This window comes from Apium graveolens, chromosome 11 (genome assembly GCF_009905375.1).
Source record: "Apium graveolens cultivar Ventura chromosome 11, ASM990537v1, whole genome shotgun sequence".
Taxonomy (NCBI): Eukaryota; Viridiplantae; Streptophyta; class Magnoliopsida; order Apiales; family Apiaceae; genus Apium; species Apium graveolens.
The window spans coordinates 195,451,034-195,474,647 of record NC_133657.1 but is presented as its reverse complement, the minus strand read 5'-3'; the positions used below and the strand labels follow the sequence as shown (position 1 = coordinate 195,474,647).

The following is a 23,614-nucleotide window of genomic DNA, read 5'->3' as shown; positions in this document are numbered from 1 at the left end:
TAAAGACTATTTTATGGTGTTAGATCATATATGTGCTTTTTCATTGTCTATTATACTTCATTCGACATTTACTTAAAAATATTGAAGCACAATCATGCTTCACTATATAAAAAAAATTGAAACTGTATGTGATAGGTAAAGTTTTTAGCTAAATATGCTTGTGCTGAGTTGTTTTACAATTTAAGTACACTAACTAAAAGTTCAATTTATATAAAAATAAATAGTTATGTATGTGCTATACTTAAAAGAGTACTAAACTTAATCAAGTTGAGGGTAATGTGTTAACCATGTAAGAGATCAGAGAGGTTTTGATTAGGCAGATAATCACATATAAGAAGCTTTTCTTCTCTCTTTCTTGATACCAAGCTCTCAGTGGGATCAAATTCTACTCAATAATCAAATTCTCACATCGAACTCGACCTAACCGCTTGATCACCAGAAAGCATCGACCCAACTGCTTGATCACCGACAACTCAAACCAAAATTAAAAAGTTTAGAATATAACACACATAATGTAATCAAAGAATAAAAGTTAAAAATTAAAATATAAAAACATGATATAATAAAAGCCTGAAAACATAATTAGTAGAGAGAATGATACAAACAAAAAAAATAAGAAAATTGAAAATGTAAATCAATTTAGATATGCTTAATTAAAATCATTTGCCACACCCTACAGAATTAAAAAAAGAATGAAATATATATGAAATTAGACTTACAACAAATGATAAACCATAATTAGGCCCGGAATGAAGAAATATATATGAACAACTAAACATACATCAACAAATGAGCAGAATATCACCTTTTTGATGAGTTCGCCTCGTCAAACAATCCAACAAAGGCGGAGTAGTGGCACATTGACAAAATTTATATAGTGGCAGCTGGGAAAATGAGGGATTGTAACCTGAAGGGCTTTTAATTTGCAGATTAAGGGATGCAGAAAGATGTATTATTAATCAAAGAATAATTATTAATTAATTAAACAAACAAAAAGCCAAATATGAAATAACCCACCGATAATTATTATTGGGAAAACTGGAGGAATTAGAATACAAGAATAGGAGGCCTAGGAGCAACACGTAAGACACGCGTGATCCTCCTTTACATAGATATATAAAGATTGTCGGGAAAAAAAGTCTAAAATTCTCAAATTTATCTCCAGCTTGTAAAGAGTATGTGTTATGGTCCCGGGCTATGGATCTCGTCACGGGTCTATTATCAGGAATAGATGGATTGATTCCCCTATTCTTAGAGGAACTTATCTCTTCAACTCTCCTTACACAATTGTTTGCTGAATAAGTAGTAATTTTATTTCATTCAATCGTCTCTCCATATATAGGAAAAGAACGAATAAGATAACACACAATTAAGGGAAATACATAAATAATGATTCACACAATCAGGGAGCTATCTTTGATTCTACCTATGACCGAGGAACACAACCAAATCACATAGCCATAAAATCAGCTATGACTTATTTAACAAAAAGATTTACTTAAAAACAAATCCCTGAAAATATTTTAGAAATAAAAATGTGATCATATTTCTGAAATTACTCCAACAGTTTGCTGCTTTCCTTTATTCTTCTTTTGGTACTTTTGACCAAAGAATGCATCCACAAGTATGCAGCAATTATACTAAACTAAACATCAACAAAAGTAAAATGATCCAAAGAAAATGGTCAAATGACTGTTAGTTGCTAGAGCAGATCGTACTAAGATACTATAGTATGCGTGAGTTATTTGAAATAAAGTCTTATCCAAAATTATGAATTGAATGATCAAGGATATACATTAGCATTCTGATGACAATAGAACATATAAATCAGTGTGTCAGAGCTCTACAAAGTGACCTCTATGCTTAGGACACGTGATACCTATAACAGCCAAAAAGAATGAAGTTGACTGCAAAACCAATAGAAACTGATGTTTGAAGGCTATGTTTGTTCTTGTCGTTGAGATGCCTGGATCATAGATGTAAGGGATGGATGCATTCGAGCTGTTCTCAATGACCGAGCCTCACTTTTCCCTCTAGCATATTCCTCGCCCAGTGGCCACCTTGGCCGCAAATCAAGCTAAATTAACATGACAAAGTTCAACAAAATTTAAAGCTAGACCATGAAAATATAAAGATGCCTAAGAAATTGATATGGATCTTGCTTCCAAAATAAAATATGTATTCCGAACAACATGAAAATACTCCATCTTTCAACCTCATAATATAAAATGGAAGCAGACTCACAAATAAATATAAGATTACAATAAAACAATATTACGTTGCCGGGGCAGTAAATTAATGAAGTAAATATCAGATACTATTCCAATTTATAAATAATCAAAAAGAGAGATGCAAAAAGACTAACTCTTGCATCTTCTAGCTCATTCAGAGGCGGGGGAGGATCAAATCTACCATTACGAAAGTGCTCAATACCAGTCCAAGCCACCATCACTCCTGATCATTTGATACAAAGACATGATTGTATATAAGGTAAGGTGTGCCAAATTACTGGTGTTCACTAAAAAATGCAGAAACGGTTTCTAATTTCACAGTATTACTGACCTAGTGGACAGATGCCATAACTTCAGTTTAATTAAACAAATTTTTCTGTTAAGCTAAAAATGCGCTAATTCAAATTTAAAATATTATCATCAAGGGAACACTTTAAGTTCGACTTCTAACAAAACATAAAAATGCAGTAAGCGTTATGAATCAAGTGGAGTCTCAGCAAGTTATTCATCTGTAGCCTCTTTGACTCCACATGTGTGCACTTATGTGTATCAGTACATCTCTCAAACACCAATTCTGTGTTCATGTGTAACCAATCCCTCCCCCCCCCCATCTCTCTCTCTCTATGTCTCTATCTCTCTCATTCTGACGCACTAATTGTTTGTTTTGTTAATCTTGAATACATAGTTCACTAAATAGCAAAGATGCAAAAGCCAACTGGACCTGTGGCCTTTTCTATAAAACCACGATATAGTAGCTGCACCTCTTCATGAGGACAGATCAAATCTGGTCTGAAGACAGCTAATAACTCCGTTGATCAAAACTACAAATTAAAGAAACAACACCATAGTTCTTGTACAATCTCTTCTTTAATAAGTTTTCTTGCAGGAGAGAATGTCCGACCATCTAAATGCAATTACCATTGTCAGTACAAAGACTAGGAGGAGGGCAAACAAGCTGCAGCCCTTTCTTCTTAGCAACCTGATCCAACCGATCCCTGACGTACTGATTAGATGCCACACCACCTGAGACCACCTTTAGACAAGCAGACAAAAAGATCGGTGATAAGAATTGACGCGTACTTGCGAGGCGTACCTACTATTTGGAGCAAAGTTGAAGAGTACCAAATGTTTAATAGAAGGTTCCATCTCTAATGCCCATTCAATAGCTCTTCCACACTTCTCTTCCAGATGCAATACGGCAACTCGCTGCAATACGAGTTTACAGTGCAAAAGAGCAAATAAAAAATATTAAGATATGGAAGGAAATAGAATCTGAATTTACAGATGGACAAACGAATTATGATGCTACACCTGAAATGAAGCTGCAATATCAGCTCGTGAACTTTGGTCTTCAATACTAGCGGAGGAACTGGGAGTTTCAGCATCACTGCATATTACTCGTTTAAAAATGAATAGGTGAATATAATGAAAGAAAAAAAAGAAAATTAATCTACGACAGGGTTTGTTTGACAACTAAAACATTCAAAACATATACCAGGCAATATGATCACGTGTAACTATAATGCTTGAAAGTTATATAACTTCACTTCTCTGCCAATTACTGGTTCAAGGCATTTTCCAACAAATACGAGATTCCTAAAATACTATACAGTTTGCTCCAAAAGAGAAACAGACAATTAATTCAAGGATGGTCTACACAATTTAATTCGACAATGGTCTGGCTGGAATAATCGCTTATAAAGCTCAAAGTGTAAACATTTAGGGGGGAAAACCTAAATAGCAACCACAACAGGGATAGCGAGAGGAAAAAAGTATATGGAAGGAAAGAACAAAACAAGTATTTCAGAGAGATGATTATTTTCCTCCATAAAGCACAAAAGTAGCCAGTTTTCAAAGAAAATCGACAATGTAGATAGCAATAATTCATAGTTCATTTAAATATAGAGAGAAATAGAGAAACGACAAAAAAAAGTCACAAAAAGAATAGAGAGAAATGAGAAACTTCAAAGGCAGTTTACATATTCTTTGATTCAATTGCCAGTCTCACTTGAGTCTTTAAACCAGCATACGAAAAATTGCAATCTTTATGGTGTTTCATTGGGACCTGAGCAGCAATATAGTCCAACATTAGTTATAATGCAAATTCCCTGTTCACCAATTTTATTCCTATAGCTTAAACACTCTTAAAGTTAGTAGCAGTCGAAGATGAACTTACTTTAAACTTGATGGATCCTGCATCTCCTTTTCGAGCAAGCTCCTCTATAGCTAAGCCCCCGCTCCTCCTCAACTCAAGACCGAGCCACTTCGCAGTCTTGTCATATGCCTCGCCAATTGCGTCATCAATAGTAGTCCCTAGTTGCAAGTATTGACCAAGTTCCCGTGCGAGAATTAGGATATTATGTCCTCCTACAAACAAACAATAGGAAAAAATAATTATAACTAGATGGTCAAAAGTGAAAAAGAACCTTTGATTTGATAAGTTATGTGGAGATCTCAATAAAAACGGACAATTTTGATCTTCCAATCTTAGACAAGCAAAAAAGTATACTTGCAAAGTTGCAAAAAAGGTGATAAAGCAAAAGTAACATTTTTGTTATGATAATGAGTATCCATCAGCTTATGTTAAGTCAGATAAACTAAACTTCTACAAATTACAAAAGTAAGATCATGACTAGATGGCCAAAAGTAGAATAGAACTATTGATTCCTAATTGCAAGAGTTGTTTACACAAATGCAAAACACAAGACTAACAATATACTAATATTCATTTACTTGGACACATATTTAGAAAGTGAAATTTCTTTGTTTACAACCATTTTCCTTTCCTGTTGAATGCATGAAAACGTTTACAGGTATAACATATGGCCAGTTCAGAAGGCATCATGATCATATAGAGATATAAGGAGTTGAAATCCAGTACATCCTGTATGCCATATTCTGACATGTCAAAGACTAATGCAAGCAACTTTTATCATGCATTAAGAGTTATTAGGTTCATAATTACCTGTAGTTATAATTAGACTTACATGAATAAAAAAAAACTATTTCATTATTTAATTTTTAATTATTAATTGGGTAAAATAGAATATATATATATATATATGAGTTAAGCAAGTAATATATTACGTAAAACATTGCAGAACATATTATTTTGTGTATCATGTTATGCAAATATCATTATTTTAATAATAAACTTGCAGATTCCATATATTTTACTAGTAAAACCTTGCAATATATATTGTTTTGCAGCACATGCTTAGTTTGTAGAACATCCATGTTCACGTTGCAAAACATATCATGTTTTGCAATATTCTACTTATAAAATGTATAGGATTTGCAAGATTTCTATTATAATAGCGACGTTTGGACAATATGCTTCACAAAATAATATGTTTTACGTAATATATTATTTGCAAAACATATATGGACTCCAGTACTCCAATGAAATAGTGAGCTCCATAGAACTTAACTCTCTTTCTCTCTCTATATATATATATACCAGCTTATAACCCGTGCGATGCACGATTTTCTAAATTTCACTTGTTTTATTTTTTAAAATTTTAAATTTTTTTTTTTAAATTTTTTTAAAATACATATATATTGTTACTTCTGATTTTGTTGTAATATTGTTGTTATCTTTAATGGTTTGTTGCAATATTGTTGCAACAAATTTGCAGAAATTGAGAAATATATGCATGTTGAATTTAATTACTTTTTTGGCGATATATTATACAATTATATACGGTAGAACATCTAGCATATTCTACCTACGGTTATATCATTGTATCATATTTTGGTGTTTGAATAGTAGCAGAACGTCATAATCCTTTTATATTTATAATTGGTTGAACCTTTAATAATATTCTATATATACGATTGTATTAGACTGGTTTCTTTTTCTAACTAGTCTATTTTTCAAGTAATAGATTCTTATTCTATGTTCTATGGTGATTGTTATTATTCTTATTCTATGTTCTTATTCTTATTCTTCTGTTGAGATTGTTTTGGTGGTACATGACCAAAGTTTTGGATAAGAAATCACTTACGCTTAATAAATATAGATAAATATAATATAATATATATAAATATTAATTTTAACATTTATTATTATCTTATTAATATAATACATTTACTTTTTAAAGTAAAGTTCTATGGAGAGCACCTTTTAGTTGGAGACCACTTATGTTCTGCAAGTAAAATCTTGCATAAAAACATTGTAAAAATGTATTATTTTGTGAATCACGTTTTGCAAAAATATCATTATTCAATTCAAAATCTTGAATATCGTATATGTACTACATGTAAAACATTACAAAATGTTTAAATCTACGAAACATGTTTAGTTTGCAAAACATTTGTACAATTTGCAGAACATAAACATTCCACTCATTAAATTCATTGGATTTTCAACAATTTTAATGAATTAGTGATATTCGTAAAACATACTTCACAAGATAATATATTTTATAATATTTTAATTGCAGAACGTGGTCTCCGAGGTCTCCTATATAAAATAAAGGTCTTCATAGAACTTTACTCTTACTTCTTATTATAAAAACATCAACTATTAATGACACAAATATTTTATATTATTGACATGATTCAAACTATATAGTGGTTTAAATATTAGTACAGTTATAATTATAACCTGCACGTTTCTTTTAAAGTACTACTATATTTTATATATTGTTTGAATAAATATGTAAAAAACATACATTACTTATATTTATTTATTTATTTGTGTAAATGTAAATGTATATTTTGCGCATTTCTAAAATGGTATAAACATACAATTTAAATGAAACTATTTGTACAAAATATATGTATGTATTTGAAAAATTATAAAAATTTTAAACATAATTTATACTCCCCCCGTCCTCCTCAATTCTTTACATTGGGGGACTGAGACTCGACATGCACTTTAATGCTCCTATTAAATGTAGTTGTATAATTTTATTAATTTATTTTTTCTTCTAAATAAAAATATAATGTTCAAATTTTATATAAAAAATGAAAATTTTAAAAATAAATTCCGGAACTATACTTTATCATTGCCTTAAAACGAGTGTCAAGCATGTGAAAAAAAACATAAAGAAATGAGGGGGACGGAGGTTGTATATATACATAGGCTTTTGATCAAAAATAAACTAAATTTAAAATACAAACTATAAACCAAAAACAACCACACATTTAACCCTTTTCTCTCTCCTCCATGTGCACTATATATTCATGTATATATTTCTCCCTTCGTTTTTAATTTGTTTCCCTTTATTCGATTAACTTTTTTAAATATAATTTCACCGTATTTTTCTCCATCTCCTAATAATCAATTTGCATAGCATATTTGCTATATTCCGATGATAAATCAATATTTAAGCTTACTCGAATCACCAAGCCGAAATCAGGATTATTCCAGAGCTCAATAGATTTTAGTGATGCTCATAGGCATAAATAGTGATTTATCGCCGAAATATATCAAATATGGTATTTATACTGTTGGAGGATGTAGAAAAATATGGTGAAGTTATATTTTAAAATAGTTCACCAATTGACGGGAAAAATTCAATTAAAAATGGAGGGAATTAGGTGGAGTTGTGTGTGAGAGGGTGTATTTAAATTGGGTGTGGTGCAGAGGTTGTATTTTAAATTAGTTGTATTTGAGTAAGAATCATTCTCTCTCTATATATATATGGTCTTATTCCACTAGACACCCCCTTATAATAAAAACCGGAAACTAAAATAAAAAAAACATTTAAATCGTCTCAAAATATAGCACATATGGTATACAATATGATCATCGGGGGGCATTAGATTAGATTGATCCAAAGACTTAGGTTAGTTTCTAGTTTTCATTTTAAGGGTTGTTTCTGTTTGATCATCTATATATCTATATATATATATATATACTGGCTTAAATCCCGTGCGATGCACGGTTTCGTTTATATTTAAGTAAATTTTTAAATTTTGTTTATCCAGTCATATAATAACTTTAATATATTTATATAAATATATAATAATCAGAGATTTATAAAAAAATATTAAAAAAAATAAGGAAGAACTGTGGTCGTAGTCTACTCAGAGGCTTTGATCGTAATTTAGCGGGATAAAGAGACTATATCAAGTTTTTTTTAGTAATTTAGTAGATTAGCATATGTATAACATTATTTATTTATATTTTTTAATAACCAAAATAGGGAATAACCGTTGAACCAAATTACACCATATTTTGGTTATTATAGTATAGTGTGTGTGTATATATATATAGTCTTACTCTTATTAAAAATAAATTAAATTACAAACTACAAACCTGTAAATCACTAATTTACGTACTGAAAATCACTAAATATAAAAATAAATTATATATTTACAATTTAGAGGCGATCAATGAATTTCACAAAAATAATCATTCAGTTACTAAGAATCACTAAATTACATGATAGTGATCAGTAAATGATTAGTGTCACCTTCATAAATATAAATATATAAGTGGATTATTTTAGAATCACTAATATACCTATAACAATCACTAATTGCCCTCTGGTTGGTAATTTGTATTCTAATAGAGAACCATTATTTAAAAATATAAAATACACATTTATTTCATTTTTTATCATATATATTTACAAATTTTAATTATTAAATCAAGAAACAAAGTTGTACAATTTTTTATTTAATCAATTATTGAAAATTAATGAAGTAGTTCGCAGTGGTTTTGTGGTGGAATCACAGTTCAAAATTATTCAACAGTAGAATCAAAATGTAACATCAATTTTTTTTTTCAAATTTAAGTGTTAAAATTTTTATAATATTCAAATATAATTATTATCTACATTATCATCGAATTTAACATTTCTAAAATAAAACTCTACAATTTCTGATGAGAATCTATAATAAAATCAAAGGGTTCTCCACAGATCTTATAAAATAAGAGGGTTCTCTTTGGAAGGTTGGACAATATATATATATATATATATATATATATATTGTTATATAAATTAAATTCAAACATTGTACACACAGATCTACTATTGACCTTAATATTTCGGCTATTGGGGTCGGATCCCAATATCCCACTCTTATAAGTCTACGTTATATCCACCAATGAATTAGGTAAACTTTAATTTTATTTTAACACGAATCAATAATGTAAGAATTATCTTTAATTTGAATTTAATTTTAGGTTGGACAATATATATATAATAAATGCAAATGATTAAATAGAAACCAAACTTAATATAAAAACTAGAAACTATTTGGTTTTTATCGTCAATCGGTAATTATTTTTCGAAATCAGACTTCACTGTATTTTTCCCGATCTTTCAACGATCGATTTGCATACCATATTTATTATATTTCGAAGTAATTTAGAAAAAAAATTAATTAGTTTCTAGTTTCTATTCTAAAATTGGTTTTTATTAAAGTTGTCCTATATATATATATACACACACACTTAAAATAGAACCCTAGAACCATTACAATGTAAGGCAAATTCTACAATAAAACACTAAATTTTAATTAGACTTTCCGGATCTAAACCGAGATACATACTTGTTGTGTCTGCTTAGAAATGTTTTCAATAAATATAATGCATAAACACGACATTTTGCATGTGCAATTCTGCTATAGAACCCTAGTTAATACTACATATAATGCAAAGTTCTACACCTGAACTATACATAAATAGCACAAAAATATTTCATAACAAAGTGAATTCAATGAATTCTGTTGCAGAATGTTATGTTCTACATATGAACTCTACTTAAATAGCACATTAATATTACAAAATAAAGCAAATAATATTGTCGGACCCTAACCAATACTAAAAAAAAAAAATTGTTGCAGTACCCTAAATATTGAATAGACTCTCTGAAATCAATTGTTAAATTATCTCATAAATTCAATACAAAATACAAAGTTCAGCTAAAGAATATAAAACTACGGAATAATGTGAATTTTGTCGCAAAATCTTAGATAAGATAGTTGAGACAGTTCTTATAGTTCTTTGGCTAAGGGTGCTACAAGGAACATGATGTGTATATATATATATACATACATACATATGCAATGCAATAGTATTTTAATTATGTGTTAATTATGATAATTTTAGTATCATAATTCTATAATAATTTGTAGTATTAATTTGCGATGGTGATATAAAATTTTAATGATAATGGAATTCTGTATATTTATGTCTATTTAATGCAATAGCATTTATGTTATATATTAATCAACTATGATATTTATAAAATCTTAATTTTACAACCTATTTTATCTATTTTTTAAAGTAGGATTTATTCTGGTTTTGCAATCAATAAGGAAATACTGCTTTTTATTTATTTTTTATTTATTTTTGGTTTGTTTTCCTATTCATCTTTAAATATATTGATTGTTAAATCTAGGGGTGTTCATGGGTTCGTTAACCCAATCAAACAGACCCAACCCAACCCTCTTTTAGGCCGATTAAACCATTTAAGAAAAACCCGATCCATGGTTGGGTTAAAAAAAATTCAAACCGCATTAAACGGGTTGGGTACGGGTTCAAGATTTTTTCATCCAACCCAACTCAACCCAACCCGATTTAACTTAAGTCTCGTTCGATAATTTAAATATAATCTATATATTATATGTAATTGTACATTATACACTACAAATATTTTCATTTATAGTTAAATTTCGTGTATGTGTATATGATTTATGATATGATATACATAACTAAAATTTTCAATCAAATCATATTTAAAGAATAGTACTATAATCGTAAGTTCTACTATTCAAAATTAGCAATTATATATAGTATTGAAACTTTTTTTATATAATCATTCAATCCGTTCAACCAGCCCAACCCGACCCAAACCGATATATACGAAGGGTAGGGTTGGGTTACGATTTTATATTTTACGGGTTGGGTCGAAAAATTCCAAACCGATTTAATTGGGTTAGGTCGTAAAAACGCCTCCAACCTGGCCAACCCGACCCATGAACACCCATAGTTAAATCAGTGTTACATAAGACGGGGTTCGATACGAAATGTGGTACGGAAACGGATACATGGCGGTCTTGAGTGATTTCGGTGCGAGGGAACGTACGGGTACTATGGAACATCGGGGTACGAGGGAACGTATGGTACGAGGGAACGTATGGGTACGACGCACCATATTTATTTATATAATTCAACATATTACACACTTTTCAGTTGTAATGTTTAAATGTTATTCCAATACTACAAAATTTGTAAATTTATTATTACATTATTTTGATGATAAAACTGGAGCAACTAAGATGAAAAGTACTTTCATTAATAAAAGCACAATTGTACGAATTTTATTAGGTGGGAATTCAGTTTGACTTGTTTAACAAATTAACAACCGACCTCCTTTTAATTAGGCACAATTATCGAAAAATGGATGTAACAAAATGTCCGGATACATTAATCCAAAAAGAGATCTCTTTTTATATTTTTGGGGGTGCATGTCTTTCTTCCTTCCCTCTCTAACCGTTCTTCTTTCTTCTTTACTTCTGCAAACCCCATTAAAACTCTCCAAGAAAACCACAGAGAAAACAATCGATTCCTTTCATCGATCTGAAAGAAAGAAGAAAGTCAAGAACAACGTGGGTTCTTATGGTTCATCACTACCGGCGTTTCAGGTCACGACCCGCAACGTTTCCGCTCGCGATTGTTCCGGGATCGAGGACGAACGAACTGGGTCGCAATTTGTGGCCACATTCCCGTTTCCTTGTATCATTGGCTTAAATAAATTTGGAAGAGTTTGACTCCAAATAAAAGAGTTTAGGAAGAAGTTGAGTGTAAGTAGTATAGATTAACTATTATGGAAAGAGTTGATAGTTTTGTTTGATACATGGATTAAGTTTTTAATAAATTATATATGTTTAAATTTTTTTGGAAGATGCTAAAAACTTTTAGGAAGATGTTAACCAATCAACCAAATTATCATAGTTTGCACAAACCAATAGCTCGCAAGGATTAGATACGAACCTGACTTCCATAGTATATAACCATCTTTAGTAGTGAAATCTTTGGGGGAAATAAGGCAAGTACTTTATATTAAAATAAAGAACTAGTGCTCCAAAAGTAGAGCTCCACATGCCCCAACACTATTGAAATCAATTATGAGTTTTACGAATCTCCACAAGAAATTGAAGGCACAGAAACATACTGACATATATAATGCTGATGTAAAAACATCAATTTTAAGGTTCTTACCTGATATAAGAAGGGCTATAAACGGAAATTGCACCTCCCTTTCAGTTAACCTAAATAGAATGAATATGAGAAGGTAAGGTAAGAAGGAATTTATGTGCATGTGCATGCATATCTAATTACATATAACTTGTCTTGTTCACAAAATATAGCACATAATTTTGAATCCCACAATATGGGTGTCATTCCATTTCACGTTGATAAAACTGTAAGATGATTGGGTGTGCACGTTACTGGGTCAACTTGTAGAGGGTAGCTACTTATCATGATTATGGGCTTTATCAGACAGACAGGTGCATGCGGAAGCCTTGAAAATACTGGTGCTCTTTCGTTGATATATACCTTGTGTCTCAAGGATAGAAGGAAATGTTTGATCCACGATCCACTGCTCCATTATTGGAGTGAAAGGATTTCAATCTTGCATCTCTTTTGGTTACCAGATGAGTGCATAAGGGGGTTTGGATATAAAATTGAATTGAAAGTTAGAAAAAAATGACTTTAGCATTGTTTCCATATATCAAGCTTCTAATTATTCATGATTTCATGTATCCTCTTACTTCCGACAAAAGATTTTTTTGTTACAAAGATTAAAAAAGACATTGGTTTATAAACGACGAAATTAGGTGATCGCCCTGTCAAAAACCATAGAATATTTCAGAGTTTAGTCTTTATTTCAATATCTACTTCTATTACCATCTTCATATACATCATTTCAACAAGTATTCAGCGATTTTTCCACAAAATCATACAAGTATACCTTGCCCACCCATTTAATTCTTACAAAAATCATTTAAAATTTAAAATAATTACGCTTGTCTTAGTGAGGAAGCAAAAAAACATATCAATTTTATGATAGATCCACTGTTGAACCCTGTCTGGATGTAATCTTAGTCTAAATGCATGTTGATTTTCTAGACATTTTAAATGGATCATATGTGCTAAGAAAAACTCTTTTAGGTAAAAGCATCTGAATACTCTATTGTTAACGAAGACAAAATATAAACAATTAAGTGGGACTGTGACAGCATGACCGAGAGAAAGAAAATATGTAACTATTTCAGGCAATTGTCTATTTTAGAAACAAAATAACTGCGAGAAGAATAATTAAAAAGACCGAAAGTTGAAAGTGAAAGTTGAGATTGTTAATTACATTATGCTTCAAAACAAATATTTGAGAAGTTGGTTCAACAAGGTTTTGGAACTATGACTGATATAAGTTATTAACCGCAGTAAAAACTTGTGAAAATATCAAGAGACTGTCACGGCAAATTTGAATGAGATTGTATAAAATAACAATTAACTAAAATTGACATAAAGTATAAAATTAATTTCTTTAGATTATTGAATTTCAAGATGTCATACCGAGCTACCAAAGCATGGGCTTCCATATGATGGACATTGACAATAGGAAGGCTATAACTAGCAGCAAGTTTCCGAGCTTTCTGCACTCCAACTACATGTATACATGAAACGATATATCTGTTTAAGAGAAGCCTCGTGTTCCCAAAAAAATATCATCTAGTAACTAAATAAAATTGTAACTGCTAAGAACCAGCATAGAAATCAATTACCACGTAGACATAGACTTAAACCAGGGCCAATAGTAACAGCAACTGCAGAAAGATCTGACTCAATCAATTTAGCTTTATCGAGTGCTTCCTGAACCACCTGTAGACAGCAAACAGAAAATATGAACATATTCGTGAAGGATTTGAGAGATGGAAGGTGTTTGAGATGGCATAGAAGCACCTTTAATAAAGTAAAGATAATCAACACAATGTAGCTACAATACCTGGTCAATCACTTGTGAATGTGCTTCTTCTGCCATTTTAGGAGAAACTCCTCCATATTTAGCAAGCAAATCTCCCTTGATTTAAGTGTAGTGTTAGTCACACAATAATAAAAACCAGAAGACGTTAAAAAGGTTCTTCTCTTCTTTGTAATTATAACGCTGACTAAGGAAATTATGCCGTCGGAGATATTGGAGGCATAAGAGATATTTACCAAGATATTTTTTTCCATCAACAAAGAATCAAATACACCGAAAAATAAAAGTAGGCAGAAAGAAATGCATTCATCAACTAAGGGCCATCCCTGTGTGTTCATGTACAAAGTAAAGCAAGCTATTTGTAAAATTTTCAAAGAAGAACCGACCATCTTCAAGTTCCCCCTGGGTCATTGATTCATTACTTTCGTACAATTTCAGAAGAATTATCAAGTTGACACTCATTTGTGCTTATAACTATTGCCCCTATCTTATCACATTTTGATAAGTAGGCTTTACTAGTTAACTTTGATAGAGAGAACTGCTTATCATAACCGTTTTCTGTCTTGTCTATATATTCTGTTTGCTTAGCTTCTGGAGAGTTAGTTAGATCTGTAAAAATCTCAAAACCTTTCGTATCTAATGGAGATCTCAGTTCCTCCATGATTGTTGATTATCCTTAGTTACATCTACACATATATACAAGTTTGTAGCTGTTAATCATGAATCTTAAGATGGTATCAGAGCTTTTCTCTTCCGCAATCATCTCGACAATTTTTTTCTCTGCGTCATCTTCATCTCTTAGACATATCGGTTGGTGCTTTGTGAGTTTTTCATTTCGCCTACAAACTGTTTGATCGTATTCCTGCTTCATCTCAATTTTATCGTTTCTTGTTTCTGGTAGTTCACGTTTTTTGTTGAATTTTGATGAATCGCTGATATAGCGATGTTGCTTTGTGCTTAATTGAGTTATATCTCGATTGCATCAATTTCGTAATCGTTTCTGTTTGAGTTTTGTAATCGTTTCCGCTTGATAATGATCATATTCATCTTGTTGTTTGAGATCGTGTTGCTTTTCGCGTTCGTTGAATGTCATCTACGTCTTCACCTCTTAATCGCACTTAGCTCGAGTTGTTTTACAATCTGACACAATGAATACAACCACACCTCCTTCAAACAGATACACAAACACACCTCCTTCAAACACAAACGCCAACACTCATTCTTCCACATCTATTGATAATAATGCACATCCGTTGTTTTTGCATAATAACGATCAACCTGGAATGGTTTTGATCTCTAAGAAACTCACAGGATCTGAGAATTATGCATCCTGGAAAAGGTCTATGCAGATTGCTTTATCTGCCAAAATAAGTTGGTAATTGATACTGGTGAGTTTGTGGCTCCTAGTGTTTCTTCTCTTTATGCTCATTGGCGTCGAGTCAACGACATGGCCATTACATGGATCTTGAATATTGTCAGTGATGACATTAGTAACAGTATGAATTACATGGACAATGCTGCAATAGTATGGAATGAGTTGAGTGAAAGATTTTCAGCAGTTAGTGGTCATAAATTCTACGAAACTCAACGTGCTTTGTTTAAACATGAACAAGGGATGTTTCTGTGGAATTCTATTTCCACGAGCTTAAAGGCTTCTGGGATGAGCTTCGAGCCTTATCACCTGCCATTCAGTGCACCTGTACTTCCAATAAAAAGTGGGAATCACGGATGGAAAAAACTCGTCTCATACAGTTTTTAATGGGACTTCATTCAAGCTATACTGCTGCTCGAAGCCAACTTCTCGTGATGTCTCCTTGGCCTAGTGTTAATCAAGCTTTCATGCTTATTAAACAAGAGGAAAACAGAGACAAAACCATGGTTTTACTTCTTCACCCATTGCTATGATGGTTAATATGCCCTCTGTTTCATCAAGTCACAGTCCCTCTCCTTATATTCCTAACAAGTTTAGTGACAAATCCCCTGCTCGTGTTCAAGAATGTGCTCATTGCCATATGAAGGATCACACTAAGGAAAAATGCTACAAACTCATAGGCTATCCTCTTGACCATCCGGCTCATCCTAATAACAAAGGAAAACGCAGACCTCAACATTCCAGATTTCAGCAAAAACCTTCAAAGCCTGCTGCTCTTCAGGTTTCTCAGTCACACTCTAGTGCAGATGCAGTTCCCGTCTCTCACTCTGCTTCTCTTACTACCAGGATAGAAGAACTTCAAACTCAGCTGCATTCCGTTATGAAATGTCTCAACACTCCACCTCCATTCTCCACTCCATCTCCAACTTCTTTCAGCCTTGCTACACACTTGGCAGGTACTGCTTATTCCTTATTATCTTCTGCACAATTTTCACATAACATAAGGGTTTTAGACACCAGGGCCATGAACCACATGTGCTGCAACATTGATTTTATGCAAGATGTTACTTTCTTAGTCACACCACTAACTGTTAAATTTCCTAATGGGGAGAGTGCTCTTGTTACTCATATTGGTTCTGTTTTCCTTCATCCCAACTCTGTTCTTATCCATGAAGTTTTATTAGTCCCTTATTTCACTTTTAATCTGTTATCAGTCCATAAATTGTCCTCTCAATTGGCTTCCACCATTCATTTTACATCCAGCACGTGTTATTTGCTAGACCAATACCGGACGAAGGCATTGGTTCTTGATAATCTCAGTAGAGGTCTCTACCAACTCTGCAATACCAATGCTATTTCAGCCCTCATTGCTTCTACTTCGTCGTATTCTCTTTGGCACAAACATGTCCCTGCTAATATTTTGTTCAAAACTCATGTAATTGATTCCCATTGTTCAAGTACTAAATTTGTTGAGTCCTCTACTACTTATCCATTAGCAAAACAATGTAAGCTTCCGTTTTCTTCAAGTTTATCGAATGCTTCTAGTCCTTTTGAACTAATACATTGTGACGTTTGGGGCCCGTATAGGACACCCACTTATAATGGTTGTCGTTATTTCATAACTATCGTTGATGATTTTTCTCGTGCTATCTGGACTATTCTTTTGCCTACTAAGCAACATGTTTCTGTCAGGATCAAGTGAGATTCTGACCTAATTTGTGTCTATTTTTGGTATTTTCTGAATTAACAAGTAAGATAACAGCTAAATAGCAATGAAACAGTAGAGATTAAGCAGAAATGTAGGTGAGAAACAGAAGAAATAAGATGAGAAACAGAAGAGATCAGATCAGATTAGATTTACGATGAGAAGAGAATGCTTGTAGAACAAGCCAGAATTTTAGAGAGAGAAAGCACTTATAGAGAGAGAGTGCTGGAATGAGATTCCATTTTCATATATCAATTCATAATCTGATATTACAACTGATAGATCTATTTATAGACTCTACTAGCTTGTAACTAACTACTTCTTAAAAGACATAATTGCCTCAATACTCACTACGAACTACTTAATATCCCAAACTAATACTAATATATGTCAATCCTGACATTCCTCCCTCCTTAAATGCCACCATATCCTCATGGTGGATCATGCATTGCAGTTGCTTTTCACCACTTGCAATAGTCGCTGAATGCAGAATTACAGCTGTAGCACAAATAATTTGAACATAGCAGGCACCAATTATATACCCTCCTGGATCAAAGATGGTCATTAAAACCCTTTTCCTAGAAATATCATAATCTTCAAGTCTCCTTGTATTTTCAAGGCTGCCTGGTTCCAGCACAGTGCACAGGTATGGTATTACAATCATCTCAGTTTCCCCAGAAAAAACATATTGTTGATTTATCTCATTAACAATATTATCAAACTGATCAATCACTTTTTGAGTACTCTGGCATTGTAGTGTAGCTGAATTCACAGTCCCAATGATGAACACTTTCCTTTGCCACTGAGAAGGTCCCTTTACAAGCTGCTCTATTGACTGGAAATTCAAACTACTATCTTCCCAAGGCCTAAATTGTGCACTAACTGAACTTTTCACTAGAGCTTCTTCCAGTGTCACCTCACTCCTAAATTTATCTTTGAACTTGTTTTTAACAGCTTCTGACTGCAGGTTTTGCACCAGACCACCAGGATCAAAGATAAGCACCTTGTCCCTACAAGAATTGCTAGACCTCATACCCTAATCATAAGAAAATTCAGCTGTTAAAATTTTTTTGACAAGTCTTTTGCTATCGAAAGTCTCAACAATGTCTCTGCTTGTAGGAAACAATGAAGATACTTTTCTCAGTTTTGTAGATGCATCAATTCTGTTGGCATTTGAAACTCTGGCCCTGACTTCATTGTCACATCTAGATCTTCTTTGTCATTAGATTTCCTCTGTGAAATCAGGTGTGCACTCCAACATCTTAGCACCAATAGAATTGGTTTTTTTAAAACTCTGTTTAGGCTGAAAGAAATCCTCCAGTCCCAAAGCTATACAAATGAATTCTTCAGAGTGCCAATCCTCTTTCTCTTCACCTGGCAGTTCATCAAACTTTGGAGAATTTAAATTGAGATGGTCTAATAGTTTGAGTAGATTATTCCTGGTGAGCTAGATATAACAACATGATTCACAAATCTAGCTTCTCATTTCTTCTTAGCTTTCATCTCTTTTAATCTTTCCATCTTCTGAGTAACCAGTTCAATTAATTCCTCCAACTCATGAAATCTCTTGTTTGACTTCTCCTTGTAGCACACACTGTTTTTGGACCACCTGCAAGAGTGCATTATAGGATTCCTCATTTTCCTCCTTCATTCTGTACCAACAGCCACCCCTATCCTAAACTCCAAGAGTTTCAATCCAGCCAGCTTCTAAGCACACTAAAATTCTACTCATTCAGTCACCACTAGGGGTGTGCATTCGGTTCGGTTAACCGAAAACCGAACCGAATAACCGAAAAAAATTTCAGTTCGGTTTACCAAATTATAAAATTCGGTTCGTTTTCTGCAGTAAAATTTCAGGAATTCTGTTTTTCGATAATTCGTTTTTTTACCGTGGTTAACCGAATACAACAACCGAAATTTTATATAATATATAAATATACAATATTAATAATACCGTGTTTGTAATTCTGTAACTAATATACATATATTATTATTATTACAATAGTACTTCTCCAGTTCTCCCAAATCAAACCCAGGCCCAGTTCCCAATTTCCCATTTCGATTCAAAACAGATTCCACTCCAGAGTCCATCGATTCAGAGGCCCACTCCAGAGTGACAGAATCCATCGATTCAGAGATTTTTTCAAGGTATTTGATTTTGATTTTTGTAAATTGATAATCATTTTCATTCCATTTCCATACGATTTTGTGATGTTAATTCAAACAAAAACAGAAAAAGTGGTGAAGACTGAAGCATATGAAATAACAAATATATATACGTGGCTGCTCTTAATACAGTGGTTTCTGTACAGGGAGAGGGAGGAGAGTTATTATTCACCTATTTTTTTGATTTTGAATTGTTGCATATGTATACAGAAATTATAATTTGTTGAATTTGTGAATTGTGCATTTTATATTATCAATGCTGGTAGGCTTTAATCTTAATGTATTGGCCTGTAAATTCAATATTTTAAACTTAATACTAATTGTAAACTTAAAACATTGTCTGAGTTTTTTGCAATTATAACATATTTTCTTAAATTTCGGTTTCTATTTTCGGTTTCCGGTAATAACCGAAATGGTTATTTCGATTTCGGTTAAACCAAATACATTTCGGTTCGGTAGCATTTTTTCCCTTATTTCGGTTTCGGTTAATCGAAAAAAAAATTCGGTTTGGTTTTAACCGAATGCATAGCCGTAGTCACCACAACTAATCCGTTCTACACAGCAATACCCCCAAGCTATAAATCTCACTTTCTGTGAGTCAACTTGGCAATAGTTTTCAACAGTTGTCCAACAATTTAGACTTCACAACAACTGATCAACCCTTCAGATTCAGTATTTCACAGAAATCTGACCGGTTACTCACACGAACAATCTATCAAACAATACTATGCACCAGTTAAACACTCTACAACAATTCTCCAAGTCAATTAATCAAACACCTGTAGTGCTGGAATAACAACACAATTCAATAAGCACAATTTCTCAGGACTTAAGCTACTCACAAACAATAACTGAAACACCGTGACAACTAGTAACAACACAACATAACAGAGACAATTCTCCAGAGTTCAACAGAGACAATTGACACTGAGGAGTTAACTCAGTAAATTGAAGCAGAAAATTCTGAAGAATTGTCTTTGTTGAACTCTGGAGAATTGTCTCTGTTGTGTTGTGTTGTTACTAGTTGTCATGGTGTTCCAGTAATTGTTTGTGAATAGCTTAAGTCCTGAGGAATTGTGCTTATTGAATTGTGTTGTTATTCAAGCACTACAAGTGTTTGATTAATTGACTTGGAGAATTGTTGTGCAGTGTTTAACTGGTGCATAGTAGTGTTTGATAGATTGTCTGTGTGAGTAACCGGTCAGATTTCTGTGAAATACTGAATCTGAAGGGTTGATCAAGTGTTGTGGAGTCTAGTTGGACACTTTTTAAACTTTTGCCAAGTTGAATCGCAGAAAGTGAGATTTATAGCTTGGGGGTATTGTTGTGTATAATGGATTAGTTGTGTGACTAGGGTTGTGCATTCGGTTAAAACCGAACCGAACCGAATTTTTTTTCGGTTAACCGAAACCGGAAAAAATGCTACCAAAAAACCGAACCGAAATGTATTCGGTTTTAACCGAAACCGAAATAACCATTTCGGTTATTACCGGAAACCGAAAATAGAAACCGAAATTTAACAAAATATGCTTAAGTTTACAATCAGTATTAAGTTTACAATTAGAATTTAAAATATTGAAGTTACAGGCCAATACATTTAAGTTTACAGCCTACAAGCATTTGATAATATAAAATGCACAATTCACAAATTCAACAAATTGTAAATTATAATTTTTGTATACATATGCAACAATTCAAAATCAAAAAAATGAGGTGAATAATAACTCTCCTCCCTCTCCCTGTACAGAAACCACGGTATTAAGAGCAGCCACGTATATCTATTATATATATATATATTTGATATTTCATATGCTTCAGTCTTCACAACTTTTTATGTTTCTTTTTGAATTAACATCACAAAATCGAAACTAACATCACAAATCGTATGGAAATGGAATGAAAATGATTATCAATTTACAAAAATCAAAATCGAATACCTTGGAAAAATCTCTGAATCGATGGACTCTGTCACTCTGGAGTGGACCTAATCGATGGACTCTGGAGTGGAATCTGTTTTGAATCGATGGATTTTGAATGGAGATGGGAAATTGGGAACTGGGTCGTTTTGAATCAATGGATTTTTGAATGGAGATGGGAAATTGGGAACTGGGTCTGGGTCTGGTTTGGGGTCTGGTTTGGGAGAACTGGAGAAGTACTATAGTAATATTAATAATATAAGTATATTAGTTACAGACTTACAGACACAGTATTATTAATATTGTATATGATATATTATATAAAACTTTGGTTGTTGTATTCGGTTATCGGTTAACCAAGGTAAAAAACCGAATTACCGAAAAACCGAATTCCTGAAATTTTACTACCGAAAACCGAACCGAATTTTATAATTTGGTTAACCGAACGAAATTTTTTCGGTTATCCCATTCGGTTAAACACCCCTACGGTTCGTACATTCTTGGCTTTAGTTACCGTTAAAGGCTGGGATTTTCACCAGTTGGATATTAATAATGCCTTCCTCCACGGAGATTTAGTGGAGGAAGTTTACATGGAAATTCCAAAGGGGCGCCCTTTACATGGTACAAAATGCAGTCTCTCGATTGAATAAGTCCATTTACGGGCTCAAACAGGCCTCTCGTGTTTGGTTCAAAAATTTAGCTTCAGTTTTATTGGGTCTTGGTTTTGTGCAAACTGTTGCAAATTATTCACTTTTCACTTATAAAAGTGGTAGTTTGTTTGTTGCTCTAGTTTATGTCGATGACATTTATTAACTGGGACAGATTCTGAGTTTATTACACATGTCAAAATTGTTCTGCACTCCTCCTTCACTATTAAAGACCTAGGCTTAGCAAAGTATTATCTGGGTTTGGAATTACATCGCACTACTGAGGGGCTGTATATTCATCAACACAAATTTGTGTATGATATGCTAGTCGAAGCAGGCCTCGAGGATTGCAAACCTCTCTCTCCTATTGACACCATGTCAAGCTTTCTCCTCATGACGGTGAACGGTGAATTGTTAGATGATCCTACTCCGTACAGGAAATTTGTTGGAAAACTTCTCTATCTCACGGTCACGAGACCAGACATTGCGTTTGTTGTTCACCACTTAAGCCACCACTTAAGCCAATTCTTACAGAAGCCTCGTGTTCCACATATGCAGGTTGTCCAACGGTTCTCCGTTACTTAAAAGCTACACCTTTTCGGGGTATCTTTTATTTCGTTAATTCCAGTCTTATTTTGTCTGCATTCTGTGACAGTGATTGGGGCTCTTGTCTGGATTCTACAGGCATGTTCAGAAGCATTACTGGGATGTGCTTACTGCTTGGTTCTTCCCTTATTACCTGGCACTCTAGCAAACAAAAGGTTATTTCTCGCTCCACGGCTGAAGTTGAGCTCCGTGCTATTACAGATACAGCGTGTGAATTGACTTGGATTACTTTGCTTCAGTCAGAACTTAATATTTCTCAACAATTGCCCATTGTTATTCACACAAACAATCAAGCTGCTCTTGACATTGTCGTATATCTAGTTTTCATCCCAAAACAAAGCATTTCGCTCTTGATTTGTTCGGGAACAGGTTCAGTCACACCTCATCTCTCCAATTTACAATCTAAGCTCTTCTCAGTTGGATGACATCTTTACTTAAGGCCTTGGTTGTCAAGCTCATTGGTCGATTCTTTCCAGCTAGAATGTTCGACATTCAACTTGGGGGGGGGGGAATATTGCCCCTATCTTATCACATTTTGATAAGTAGGCTTTACTAGTTAACTTTAATAGAGAAAACTGTTTATCATAACCGTTTTCTGTCTTGTCTATATATTCTGTTTGGTTAGCTCCTGGAGAGTTAGTTAGATCTGATAAAATCTCAAAACCTTTCATCTCTAATGGGGAGATCTCAGTTCCTCCATGATTGTTGATTATCCTTAGTTATATCTACACATATATATACAAGTTTGTAGCTGTTAATCATGAATCTTAAGATAACAAGTACCTCATCTCACACAAAAAAATTACCTAAAGGCTAACTAGGAAAAAAATACACAAAAACCCGAGAATTACACAAAAATCAATCCAAAGTGGTGTAACGAGCATTTGTACATATATTACCTGAGAAGACACAACTTGGCTAAGAATATCACCATTGCTTCGAACCTATAAAAACACAAGGACACAATCTTTACACACAACAAATCAAACAAAAAAACCCAACTCACACACACAACAAATTCAA

The 23,614-nt window shown here is 33.0% G+C and overlaps 1 protein-coding gene across 2 annotated transcripts; it reads right to left on the bottom strand.

Moving 5' to 3' along the window:
- Positions 1 to 1,667: 1,667 nt before the first annotated feature.
- On the bottom strand, positions 1,668 to 23,532 carry LOC141695088 (putative tRNA N6-adenosine threonylcarbamoyltransferase, mitochondrial). Of its 2 annotated transcripts, XR_012564269.1 has the most exons (13): positions 23,491 to 23,532; positions 14,204 to 14,278; positions 13,983 to 14,079; positions 13,774 to 13,864; positions 12,415 to 12,464; positions 4,408 to 4,598; positions 4,211 to 4,296; positions 3,543 to 3,618; positions 3,354 to 3,437; positions 3,150 to 3,264; positions 2,993 to 3,052; positions 2,366 to 2,454; positions 1,964 to 2,077 (listed from the first exon to the last, which is right to left on the bottom strand). XR_012564269.1 is itself a non-coding variant. In XM_074499334.1 (12 exons), exons 2-12 carry the CDS (start codon positions 14,237 to 14,239, stop codon positions 1,940 to 1,942), a joined length of 1,053 nt encoding a protein of 350 aa, XP_074355435.1. In that variant the 5' UTR covers positions 14,240 to 14,278; positions 23,491 to 23,532; the 3' UTR covers positions 1,668 to 1,939. The 2 variants fall into 2 exon arrangements, 1 of the variants encoding a protein (XP_074355435.1); XM_074499334.1 differs by lacking the exon at positions 2,993 to 3,052 and having other exon boundaries at positions 1,668 to 2,077.
- Positions 23,533 to 23,614: the final 82 nt, after the last annotated feature.